Here is a 13,549-nt window from a genome sequence, read left to right as displayed (position 1 = left end):
GTGTGTGTGTGTGTGTGTGTGTGTGTGTGTGTGTGTGTGTGTGTTAATGCTCAGGAATGTCATCTTCCTCCTTTGAGACAGAGTCTCTCATTGGTCTGGAGCTCACCAATTAGACCAGACTGGCTGGCCTGCAAGCTTCAGGGATCCTCCTGTCTCCACTTCCCTACTGATGGGCTTATAAGCGTAAGCCACCACACTAGACATTAAATATTTTAAAAATAATTTTGTTCGTTATAAGTTGAGTGAGTTGATCTTCTAAAATATTGCGTTAAAATTTATGTTTACCATTGAAATTTTTTGTACCCTCTTAAAATTTTGTACCCAAAGTGAATACCTTTCATAAGGCCCTATAATTAACTATTTAGTGATATATTGGGGGGCTAGTGAGATGGCTCAGCAGTTAAGAGCATTTACTGCTCTGGCAGAAGACCTGGGTTCAGTTCCTAGCACCTACTCTAACTCCAGTTCCAAGGGATCCGTCACCCTCTCCTGGCCTCTGTATGCTCTTGCATGCATGTAGCACAGATAAACTCATGCAGTCTCACATATATACACATAAATAAAAATAAATCTTTTTTTCAAAAAGTGCTAAATGCAGCCAGGCATGGTGGTGCACACCTTTAATCCTACTACTTGGGAAGCAGAGGCAGGCAAATCTCTGTTAGCTCGAGGCCAGCCTGGTCTACACAGAAAGTTCCAGGCCACCTGGGGCTACAGCAAGACTCCGTCTCAAAAAGACTCAAAAAAGTGCTAAATGTTCTCTTTTCTTTTTAAATTTATGTTTCTGTACATTTTCCAAACTGCAGAATAAGCATAGATAACTCTGATTTTTTGTAAAATATTTTTTTGTAAGACTGGATCAGGCTGTCCTCAATCTCACTCACTATGTAGCCAAAGATGACCGTGAACTTCTAATCCTCCTGCCCCCAAAACCTATATGCTAGAATTACAGATATTTGCCACCATGCCTGGCTTTGTGTGGTGCTAAGTCTCAAACCCAGAGCTTCATGTATGCTAGACAGGTACTCTACCAACTGAGCTATATGATTAGCACATGGAAAAATAATATTAGGAAGATATATCAAGACTCACTCAATGAAGTTTCTTGTGGTTTCACCATGGGGCTTGCAGGAAACAAAAACTAGAGTGTGGATGGCCGTGCAGTTCCGTATGGCTTGAAGCACTTGGTAATCTGAAAAAAATAAACACCTTGTTAATATACTTCACCCATCATGGTCCCTATTATCCTAAACTCCACACTGACCAGCACTGAGGAGCAGGTTAGGAATGGAGGAGCTGATTGAGGGCTAGTCAACAAGGAGCCCCTTAGACTGGTATGGGAATGAAAATGCAGAGTTAGTGGACACCATGGGAAAGACCCAAGTAGCTCTCCCTCCTTACGCAGTCCAGCGCGGGCTGGGTTCACCACAGCAACAGTTAATTGCTTATCATCTTTTGACCTTAACAGTGGTGGCAAAATCTTCTCTGCTCTACCAGTGTGAAATTCACAGTTGGTGACACCTGCAGAAGAGAGGACCATGTGACATAACTTGAGCCCAACAAGTAGGAAGCTTCAGTTTTGTTGAAATACATAGTAGCCAGAACTCTGCCATTCCCTTTGGCTCCAGCATACCTCTGAATAGCAAACAAAGAAATGCTTTGGACCTACTACAATTTTTCCAAAATACTTTCCCTTGGCACATCTCAGTGAGCCTTTCAGCCTAAATGACTAGACACACATAGCATGTCAGTACCTACACCACAAGTACCTTGACTTCTACTCAAGTGCTCTTCCCGTTGTATCAGAAGTTTTCACTTGGCACCTCAAGAACTGTCTGGAAGTTGAGCATGTAGATACATGCCTATAATCTCAGCACTTGGGAAGCAGAGAAAGAAAAAGCAGAAGTTCAAGGCCAGTCTGGGCTACATAATATCTCAAAAAAGGCATGGTGGCACATGCCTTTAATCTAGGTAAAGATGGGGGAATCTCTGTGAGATCAAGGCCAGCCTGGTTGACCTAGAGACTTTCAGGCCAGCTGGGACTACAGGGAGATCCTAGCTTGAAAAAACCAGAAGGGAGGAAGGGAAGGGGGAGAGGGAAAGAGGGAAGGAGGGAGGAGGGAGGGAGGGAGGGAGGGAGGGAAGGAGGGAAGGAGGGAAGGAGGGAAAGAAAAGTTCTGGAAGTGGAGTAGAAGGAAGAAAAACTATTTTTTATATTACAGTTTGGCATTTTATTTGAAGAAAAGGCTCTATTCTTGAAAGTATAGGTTTGAAAGCTATTGTACTAGGCTATGCTGCCTTCTAAGTCTAATGTCAAGCAGATTCTTTAATTATGCCCAAGGTTTTACAACTTTCTGTCTTACCAACTAGGCTTATTCCTTCTCTTGGGTTTTTCTAGCAAATGGGAGAAAAAAAAGTTATTGGAACCTTTTTAAGATCCAACTCTGGCTGCTCTAGAAGCCTGCCTCCCTACAAGTTGGGAATATAGTAGCTCCCCCTTTCCATAGAAATAGCAACATGTCCTTTATTTTTGTTTCTCTGTAGGTGCCGAGGATGGAACCCTGGGCCTCACACACACTAAGCAAACAGTCTACGACTGAGCTACAGCCCCAGTCTCTCAGTTGTATCTCTTCATGATCTGTGTACCATTGAAGGCTGCAGTCCACCTGGCATCCTCTACTGCCTGCTCCAACAACTCAATGCCAAGGACATAGGATGCATGTCGAGCCAGAGAAAGGCCAATCACACCTGGAGAGAATAAGTAAGAGGAGGTTATTTAGTGTTTTAAAGCCATAAAGTTTTATCTACATCACCAACACAATCTCTTCCTGACACCCCCTCAGAGACCCTGATATCTGGGGAGATGGCATTTGAGAGCTAGGCAACATGCAGATTCTTCTCAGGGCTGCCACTCACCAGTTCCACAGCAAATGTCAAGGAGGATGGTATTCGAGTTCACTCCACTCAGCTCCCCCACAGTCTGATAGAGCATCTCTGCACCAGCAGTATTGATCTGGAAAAAGGCATCTGGAGAGATGCGAATCTTCAAACCCAGGAGATCTTCAAAGATGTGGGGTTCCCCAAACAGGAGCTGGTAGGGGGACTGCTGATGGCTGCAACGGGTCATGGTGCTGGACAAGAGCAAAGGAAGAAAGCATTTTAGAATGGGAGGAGAGTCTACCTATACTGGTTGGTTGGAAGGAGCAGCCTGAGCCTCCCAGCCAAGAGACAGCTTCCTTGCCATGGCTCTGTTACCACTGTAGCAGCTCCCTTCAATTTTTTATTTTATGTGTACAAGTATATTGCCTACATGTATGTGAGTGCACCTCTATCATGCAATGCCGCAGAGGTCAGAAGAGGGTTTCGGATTCCCCTGGAACTGGAGTTAAGGACGGTTTGTAGCTGCCATGTGGGTGCTGGGAATCGAACCTGGGTCCTCTGCAAGAGCAGTCAGTGCTCTTAACTGCTGAGCCATCTCTCCAGCCCCCAGCAGCTCCCTTCTTAAGGGATGGTAGTACATGTGCACACACTCACTTTTATATTCTTGTGTACTGCTTTTAAGATATTCAAGGCCACAATGACCCACTTCACTTCTGCATTCTGGCCTGGGTTCCTAGATCTTACTGGCATATGAAAGCCTTTTCTAACCAGCCTGGAACCTCTATTCTAAGCAGCCCACCATTAGCAAACCACACACCCAGTCTATAGTAAGCCAACAGGATCTGTCTGGCTGCTCCAGGCTTACCTTTCCTGGAAATAAAGTGAGGTCAAGTCACAGACTGCTCCAGGGCCTTTGATGAAAAAATCCTTCAAGTTCTCCTTCTGAACACAGAGCTCCTCCTGCGCAGACCACAAAATCAGGGGTTAAATAAAGACTCATCTCTGACAAATTCTCTCTCCAAATGCTACAGTAATCAGCCCTGCAGTAGTCAGACAAGAAGACATTTCTCAAATCCTATTATAAATAGCAGTTAACATGAAGCAATGCTCTGTAGAACAACAACAAAAAAACATGCTACTTTTCACATCTCAGTAGAAGTGCTGCTTGCTTTTCAGCTTTTGACAAATCTCATACAATAGGACTGGCACTTTCTCTACTTTGAGCCTCTAATAGTTCTCTAAAGAAAGTGTGACTTACTCTTATAAACAAGGAGCTAAACTAAGCTTCTGTCCCATCACGCATAGAAAATAACCTTTCAAATCCCTTCCTATTTCTCTGCTTTTGCTATCCCAACCACCCACTCAAAACATCATCTCAGAAGACGCAAGTCCTAGAAGAAATGAAAAGGGGAAAGAGAAGAGAACGAACATGGCGGGCTGGCGAGATGGCTGAGCGGGTAAAGGCTACCATGCCTCACAACCTGAGTTCAATCCCTAGAATCCATATGATGGAAGGAGAGAATCAACTCATGCAAGTTTTTCTCACACACAAACACACACACACACACACACACACAAATGTAAAAAGAAAAGGGTGATCATGGTTAACTCCTTTTTCCTTTTTTGAGTATAGAACATTTTAGGATTCTTGTATCACTAATCACTACAAATAGCCTAAGTATTAGCTTAGCACACTGATAAAGGGCAATAAACTATGTCACAAGTATTAGAATTAAAAAGACCAGGCCAGGACTCAAAGGACCTGGATGCAAATCCTAGCTTTGTAGTTAACTGGCTCTTTAATCTTGCATGTGCCTATGCCTCCATTTGTTGATCTATAAAATGAGGCTAACAATATCCCTCTTACTCCTACCTACTCTATAAGTTGGTTGAGATAATCACTTAAGCATAGGGGGTTTCCATGAGACTATCTGAAAGTACTACATGCATTACAAATGTAAAGCATAATTTTTGGAAGGCCACTCACTATGTTAACCACTATTCCTGTAGCATACATGAAGTACTCAAATTATAAAAGCCTGTCTACTCTCTATGGAAATGGCTTTTAGATCTAGTATCTATTACTATGTGCAAAGTCCTTGTGCAATAATTGTCTTGGATAACCTAGCCACGGTCTCTGTGAATTTGATTATGCCAAAGACTGTTTTCTTACCATCTTCTCCTCACCCTCAAACCTGCTCCCTAACCTATACAGATATTCTGGAGATGTGTAGTTTCTGCTATCCGCTCTGAAACTTCCAAAAACCCAATAGAGAATAGTACCAGGTTGCTCCAGAAGCAGTTTCCAATCTTGGGAGGCTCACCTGACTTAATCCCTGGGGATGGAAAGTGACGATGGCCATTGTGTGCCCTTGGTTATTGGTTCGAACTGTAAGCTGACGCCAGTGTCCACCTTCATGAAATAGAAGGCAGGGTTCTACTGAAGACTGTCGAAGGAATACTTCATAGCACTAAGAAGAAAGTGGTATTATTACACAGGCAAAAGCAACATGTTCCACAGCTCATTAATAATTCTAGGTGATTGATTGAGGCTGTATTATACTTCCCAAAATGTATACGTTGCAGATTGTATCCCCCAGCTCCTCAGAACATGATTGTATTTGGAAAAGTGGCCTTTAATGAGGTATTTAAGGAAGCCAGACATGGTGGTGCATATTTTTCAAGGACTCCAGTGGCTAAGGTCAGAGAATCACAAGTTTAAGGTCAGCCTAGGCTACCTAGTGAGATCTTCTCAAAACTACATAAAACTAAGAAGTGATTAAACTAAAATCAGGCCATTAAGCAGATTTTAAACCAACTCTGACTAGTCTCCTTACAAGAGGAAATGTGGGACTAGGAATATAGCCCAATCAGTAGAGCACTTGTTTGGTACACAGCAATGCCTGAGTTCCATTTCCAGCACGGCAAAAAACTGGCCATGCCACAACTAGGTTTTAGAGAATAAGAGACTACAGAGTGTGTGTCCATGGATAGGCCTCCTATATTAAATCTCATCCACCCATGGCTCAGGGACCATTGTGGAAGAGGGGGGGCTGAAAGATTGTAAGAGCCGGGGTAGTCCATGAACATAGGGAAACACAGGCTTTCAGGCCACTGGAAGCTTGCTCATGTGAACTTGTGGCAATAGTGGCATCAAGCAGAAGACCCATGCCAACTCAATCAGACAAGGGCCCAGAGTGGTGCAAGGGAAATGGGCTGTGGATTGACCCTGGCCTGAGAACTGTTGCAGACTGATTACTACTGGGTGAGGGAGAGTAGACCTTCCTTAAAATCTCTAGATAGGCTGACTAGATTCCAATGGATGAACTTGCACCTAAGGACATCCAGGTAAAAGGCTTGACTGGATGGGACTTAATGAATATGGCAGAATACATGAGGCCTGGTGTGTGGTGGGGGCATGGATTGGGGAGGGGGTCTTAATATGATTAAGAACTGTTGTATGAAATGTGCAAAAGCTCAATAAAAATACTTTTAATAAAACCGGCCATGGTGGCCACACTTGGAAGGTGGGGACAGGAGAATCAGAAGTTCAAGGTCATTCTAGTCTACATAATGAGTTTAAAGGTTGCCTGGACTACAGGAGACCCTGTCTCCAAAAAAAGGACAATGACAACAAAATATGAACACAAAGAGGCAATACACACAAAGACCATATGGGGCCATAGGAAAATGATGGCCATATGCCTCAGAAAAAAACAAACCTGTCAGACCCTGATCTGATCTTAGACTGGAAGCCTCCAAACAGGAAGGAACTAAACTTCTGCTGTTTATGCCACTAGACTGGTAATTTGCTCAAGCAGCTCTAAGAATAAAGGTGACATAAAAAAAACCATGATGTTTTGTCAGGTATAATAAATCTCATCTATAATCTCAGCTCTCAGGAGGCTGAAGCAGGAAGAGCCTGAGTTCCAGGCTAACCTAGGCTACACAGGCAGCCCTGCTCTGTGACCTCACAGAGGACACAACCATCCTTTGTATTCCAAACTGTAACTTCCATGAAGGCATAGGATTATATCCTCAATCTGGCACATAATACGTGCTCAATAATATTTTTGAAAGGTATGAATGAATGAACAGAAAAATTACTTGGATGTAAAAATGTGAATTTATTCCACATATGATACAGAACATAATAAACTTCCATTTCTGTGAATTATTCATGGCACCACTTCCTTATGCCTTACTGGGCTGCTATGATTCATTCTTACTTATAACTTCCTGATGAAAGCCTATCATTTCTATAACACACAACCAGATGCCAACTATACTATAGCTTACATCAATCCTCCAATTCCTCCTGGCAATTACAAATTGAATGCAATCCTGATTTAGTTGCTATGATCTCAAATATCCTTAAAATCAGGATTGGAGATATAGCTCTTCATAGAGCACTTGCTAACACGCACAAGGCCCTGGGTTCAACACACACACACACACACACACACACACACACACACACACACAATCCTTAAAAGCAAACTTTTCAAACAGAAACCACTTGTCTGACTTATGCGTTTCTTTTGGTCTCATAGTGCATGTAATCTATGTCTACTGTATTTTCAAACAAACCCCTGATTATATAAGAAAGAGGAAGTTATATCAAAACACAGTGCTACTTAGAAAGATAAACTCAAGTTAAGGCTACAATTATCACTCTATAATTTCCCATAAATGTGATCAAAGATCCTTAGCTACACTGAACATATTTTTAAAATTTTAAAGTTGGTGATGTAAAAACAAGAGCCAGGAAAGAGGTACATGACCATATGGAAACAGAGTCCTAGAAGCTCCTGGGAACCTGCCCATATAATTCTTTGGCAATGGTGTCAGCATACACAGGTCCCATGCAAACTCAGACAGACTAGAACTGGGAAAATGAACAGAAGACCTCAATCTTATCTGAAGGAATGTTGGCAACTGATTACTGCTGGAAGAAGAGCTGGTCTTCCTAAAACGAGGGACTCTAGAGAGGCTGATTAGACTTAGTGTATGGACTTGCATTGGGGAATGGCTGGATACACTGACAACCCAGTGGGCCTTGACAGGGATGACCGAGTATATATGGGCTCCAGTGGGGGTGGAGGGAGGGTGCCAGTGGGGATGGGGGCATAAAGATGATTAAGAGTTTTTGAGCTGTTCTGTAGGAAATACACAAAAATGTAATTTTAAAAATATTAAAATATAAAAAAATAAAAATAAAAGCAGACCAATTCAATTATTATTTACTTTTTGGTTAGAAAGGACTGCTTTCTGGAAGCAAAATTCAAATGTCAGAGGTCCTAGAAAGATGATAGTAAAAAAAAAAAAACAAAAAAAACTAAGCTTCACCTGGAAAAGAATAGGTCATTAAACATGAGATACAATTAAGGCTAAAGAGGCCTTCTGGTTACAATAACAGGATAGTCCTCCTAAAAATCCTACTAAAATGAAATGAAGGAAGAAGAAAATGTGTCAGCTTATTTAAGACCACTGTCCTAACAATTTTCTCCTTTCTCTCCCCTGCAAAATAATTTTTTTTACCTCAGTAGTAGATCAATCTTATTAAGAGACAAGCATCCTTTTACTCTCTTACTTTAAGAGAAAGCAAGGAAGCCAGGCACGGGGGCTTGCACCTTTAACAGTGCTCTGTGAGTTTGAGGCCAGCTTGATCTACATAGTAAGTTCCAGGCCAGCCAGGGCTACACAGTGAGACCCTGTCTCAAAAGAAAAGAAAAGTAACTTTCTTGAACCCATAGTCCCTATTAGCTAATACTCTGTTTCTTTGTTCTTTGAAACAAAACTCACAAAAGCTGTGTATACTCACTGTCTCCCATCCCACCACTTGAGAATCAGGTTCCCACCACTCCACCAAAATTATTCCCATTAAGGTTACAACTACCTGGTCCTGAGACCCAAGGGTCAATTCTTAGTCCTAATCTTGCTTATGAACAGCACTGGACACAGCTGGTGAGTTACTCTTCTTATTTTGTTGGCTCCCAGGTCACCGCTCTCCTGCTTCCTGTGCCAACCTCACTGCCTGTTCTTTCTCAGCCCTTTTTATTGGTCCCTCCTCTTTTCACAGGCTTCTTAAAATGAGACTTCCCTGGCTCAGTCCCTATTCTCTTTTTTTCTAACTACTCCCCTCTCCTTTTTTATCTTGCCCCAGACATGTAATTTTTGAATAACAACTACAATTTGAACTACAACTACATTGTAATATCTGTATTCCTCTCCCTGGAGCCCTAGATTATGTGCCAGATAATGATGTTTTGAATAATGATGATGGTCCTATAAGATTATAATAAGGCCCCAAATTTCCTACCGCTTTGTGTTGTCATAGCAGCCTTTACTGAATAGTCCTAGCACAATGTATTACTTGCATGTTTGTGGTGATGCTATTGTAACCAGGCCTACTGTACTGCCAGTCATATACAAGAATGACAAACAGTACATAATACCTGATAATGATAATAAATGACTGTTAACTGTTGTACTTATTATATTATACTTTTTATTATTTTATAGTAGGTTATTCATACCAGTAAAGTTCACTGTAACACATTATGCTGAATTACACTGGCAACAACCTCATACATCTAGTGTTTATAGCATCGCCTGATTCCATCCCTTTCTCTTCTGCTTTATTAATCTTGTATTGGTTTGTTTACTTTGCATCTTAGTAGACTATATCACATAGGCTTGTCTAAGTGCATTCTACAATGTTCACAAAACAATGAAATCACCAAAGATTGCATTTCTCAGAATATAACCCTGTTGATTGAGTTGAATTAAACTGTTCTAAACAACAAAAGAAACAATTACCAGAGTGAAGAGAAAGCACACAGAATGTGAGAAAATCTTTGTCAGTTGTACATCTAACAGGCAATTAATACCCAGACTATATAAAGAACTCAAAAAAGTAAACCCCAAAGGAACAAATAACCAAGTCAGTAAATGGACAAATGTACTGGACAGTTCTCAAAAGTACAGATGACCAATAAACATACTTAAAATGTTCAATATCCTTAGCTATCAGGGAAATGCAAATTAAAACTACACTGAGATTCCACTGACTCCCACCAATAGAATGGCTGTCATCAAGAAAACAAATATCAAATGCTGCCTAGGATGGAAGGAGGGACACTGTTACACTTACACTGGGACTGCAATTGGCATAACTACTATGAATTTCAGTATGGCAGTTCCTGAAAGACCTAAAAATAGAATTATTATTATGACCCAGCTACACCACTCCACAAAGTATATACCCAAAGAATCTAAGTTAGCATACCACAGAGATGCCTGCACATCCATATTTACTGCTGATATTCATTAGCAGAAGGATAACTGAAAGAAAATGTGATAATACACAATGGAGTTTTCTTAAACTGAAAGAAGAATGAAATGTCATTTGCAAGAAAATGAATGGAATGAGAAGTCATGATATTGAGCAAAATAAGCCAAAGTCAGAAAGACAAATATGTTTTTTCTCATATGTAGAATCTAGATTTTTCCGTTTAAAAACATGAACATAGGAGGACTATTTCAAGGGAGAAGAGGACCACAGGGAGATGGGAAGCATACAAGAAAGGGTGATGGGAAGGAGAGCATGTGTGTATGCACACACGCACATGTATGTGAGTGGGTGAGTCTGTGTGTGTGTGCGTGCATGTGTGTGTGTGTGTGTGTGTATTCCCTTCCAATATTCCATTTTCAACATCACAACTTGAGTGCTCCTACTAAAAATCTAATAAAGCCAGGCATGGTGATGCATTAATCCCAGCACCCAGGAGGCAGAGGTGGGTAGATCTTGTTAGGCTCAAGGCCAGCCTGGTCTACAGAGCAAGTTCCAGTTCTCTCAGGACTAAAGAGTGAAACCTTGTCTCGAACAAACAAAAGAAAGAAAGAAAGAAAGAAAGAAAGAAAGAAAGAAAGAAAGAAAGAAAGGAAGGAAGGAAGGAAGGAAGGAAGGAAGGAAGGAAGGAAGGAAGGAAGGAAGGAAGGAAGGAAAGAAAGAGAGAAAAAAACAGGGGCTGGAGAGATGGCTCAATGGTTAAAAGCAATGGTTGTTCTTGCAGAAGACCAGGGTTCAAATCCAAGTACCCACATGGCAGCTAACGTGTGTCCATAACTCCAGTTCCAGGGGATCTGACTTCTTCTGTCTTCCCCTGGGACTGCACACATGCAGGCAATACACACATACACATAAAGTAAAAATAATAAAATAAAATAAAAACCCATTAAGATCATGGCATCCTCCCTACCCATCGAAACTTTCCATTTCATTCACAGTTAACTGGTAAAGGAGCTACAATGACCTCCGAATCACTAAATAATCTGGCCTCTTTTTTTTTGTTTTTTTGGTCTTTTTGAGACAGGGTCTTCCTGTAGCCCCAGCTGACCTGGAACTGGCTATGTAGACCAGGCTGGCCTTGAACTCACAGAGATCTGCCTGCCTCTGCTTCCCAAGTACTGGGATTAAGGCATGTGCCACTACGCCCAGCTCAATAATCTGGCCTCTTAACTTGCATCTCATTGCCTACTACTCAACACTCATGTGAACCAACGATCAGCTCCTCCCCAAAGCAAGTCATACCCTGGTTTAGAGCCTTTGCAATGGCAGTTCTTTCTGCCCAAAATGCTGTTCCTCAGACTAACATGGCTAACATGCTCATTTCATTTAAGACTTCATTCCAGGGTTTTTCAACCTTGACACTACTGATACTTGGGAATATATTTGTTGTAAGGTGATTCCCTATGCATTGTAATATATTTAATACCACTCTTGGCCTCTACCCACTAGATACCAATAACATTACTCAATCACCCCAAAAGTAAAGTGTCAAACAAAAAAAAATGTCTCCATACATTGCCAAATGTCCCCTGCAGGGCAAAGTAGACACAGTTGAAAACATCTGCTTTATTCAAATACTACTTTCTAGCTCAGTGTGGTGGCACATACCCTTTAACTCCTAGCAATTGAAAGGCTGAGGCAAGTGGGTGTCTGTGAGCTCACAGCCAGTCTGGTCTACATACTGAGCTCCAGGCCAGCCAGGGCTACAGAGTGAGAACCTGTCTGAAAAACTTTCCTACTGAATACCTTGACCCTATTTAAAATTATAACCCACACATCTCCCAAACTTCTTATCCTATTTATTTTTTTATACTCTCCCATGGTATTAATCACCTTCTAACACACTATATAATTTACGTATTTATATGTATTTATTTTTTACAATATTGGAGATTGAAACCAAGGCCTCAAGCAGACCAAGCAAGGAGTCTACTGATGAGCCATTTCCCCAGCCCATATATACATATATTTTTTTTTCTTTAAAGAAAATCTCTTTCTAACCCACTAAAATTTAAGTTACACAAGAGACAGGATATTTTCTTCATTTTTGTACTCTTAAGTACCTAGGACAGTGCCACACCCTAGTAGGGACATCACTTTACTAAATGATTACAGAAAGAATTAAAGATAATGGAAGAGAAGCAGCCAAAGAGAATTCTCAATGAAGTCCAAAAAAGTGGGAAGCAGATCAAAAGAACACCAACACATGACTTAGCAAGATGAAGGAAACTCCTGGAAAGTAGCTTAAATCCTAGCACTTGGGAGGCTATGATAAAAGGATTGCCACAAGTTCAAGGCCAGAAGCCCAGCACCAGATACATAGCAAGGTCCTGTCTTTAAAAAAAAAAGCTACACCACCCTCCGCAGGCCTCTCTCCTACCCGCAGGCCTCTCTCTGGGGTAAGTCCATCGCACCCTCCAGGCCTGGACTGCCCCAGCCTCATTCACCCACCCATCTCCCCCGCCAGACTCTCCTACTTTGGGTCCTGCCCCAGTCCTTGTCCTGGGGCCCCAGACACCTGGGGAACCAATACTGTTTCCTGATCCTTTTCATCCAGACCAACATAGTGCCTTCTCAGGACCCCAGCATCACTGCTTCTGGGCCTGGCCCCTCCCTCACCTTCCTCTGCTTCCCTGGGCTTGCAACACCCGCCCCAGGCCTCTCTCCTACCCGCAGGCCTCTCTCCAGGATAAGTCCATCGTGCCCCCCAAGGCATGACTCCCCCAGCCTCATTCACCCTCCCATCTCCCCCACAGGTCTCTCCTAGTTTGGGTCCTGTCCCATTCCTCGTCTTGGCACCCCAGACACCTGGGGAACCAATACTGCTTCCTGATCCTTTTCATCCAGACCAACTTAGTGCCTTCTCTGGGTGCCAGGAGCACTGCTTCTGGGCCTGGCCCCACCCTCACCTCCCTCTGCTTCCCTGGGCCTGCATCCCCTCCAGTCTCTTTCTGGGACTAAGGGGCTGACCTTTCCTCTTCCTGATCCTTTGCATCCAGACCAACATACCTCCTCAGTGCAGTCCACAGGAGTCCTTGGAACGTCTTCCTGCCCCATCTGCCTTAGGATCTCTGGGTGGCATAGACACCAGCTGCCCTAGACCAGCGTCTTTCCTGGGCCAGGCTCCCAGGCCAGTCCAACCCCCAAATTCCTAAGGCCAAAATTGTTCCTGGAGGGGTCCAGAACTTAGGAGAAAGCCTGAAAACATCTGACCCTCACCTGAATTGGGCCTCTGTGGGAACTCCTGAAGACAAAAGCAATCTGGCCACTCCAAAATAAAATCAAAAGAGAGAACCGGAAGCTTAGATGAACCAA

The 13,549-nt window shown here is 42.5% G+C and overlaps 1 protein-coding gene across 7 annotated transcripts in view; it reads right to left on the bottom strand.

The window, feature by feature from the left end:
- Trmt2b (tRNA methyltransferase 2 homolog B) overlaps window positions 1-13,549 on the bottom strand; it is a 121,916-nt gene that overhangs the window by 73,788 nt on the left and 34,579 nt on the right. For 6 of the 7 annotated variants that reach the window (XR_003846276.1, XR_003846272.1, XR_003846273.1 and 3 more), the window contains exons 8-13: window positions 5,205-5,351; window positions 3,746-3,840; window positions 2,917-3,131; window positions 2,647-2,748; window positions 1,402-1,521; window positions 1,093-1,192 (exon numbers count right to left, since the gene is read on the bottom strand). Coding sequence is in view for 1 of the 7 variants with exons in the window: in XM_029553652.1 (XP_029409512.1) it covers window positions 1,093-1,192; window positions 1,402-1,521; window positions 2,647-2,748; window positions 2,917-3,131; window positions 3,746-3,840; window positions 5,205-5,351 (779 nt within the window). In the remaining 6 variants the exon portion in view is untranslated. The remainder of the gene's footprint in view (window positions 1-1,092; window positions 1,193-1,401; window positions 1,522-2,646; window positions 2,749-2,916; window positions 3,132-3,745; window positions 3,841-5,204; window positions 5,352-13,549) is intronic. The other variant, XR_003846277.1, reaches the window with a different exon arrangement.

The sequence above is a fragment of the Nannospalax galili genome, unplaced genomic scaffold (genome assembly GCF_000622305.1).
Source record: "Nannospalax galili isolate Female #2095 unplaced genomic scaffold, S.galili_v1.0 scaffold3, whole genome shotgun sequence".
Classification (NCBI taxonomy): Eukaryota; Metazoa; Chordata; class Mammalia; order Rodentia; family Spalacidae; genus Nannospalax; species Nannospalax galili.
This window is presented reverse-complemented; position numbering and strand designations above follow the sequence as displayed.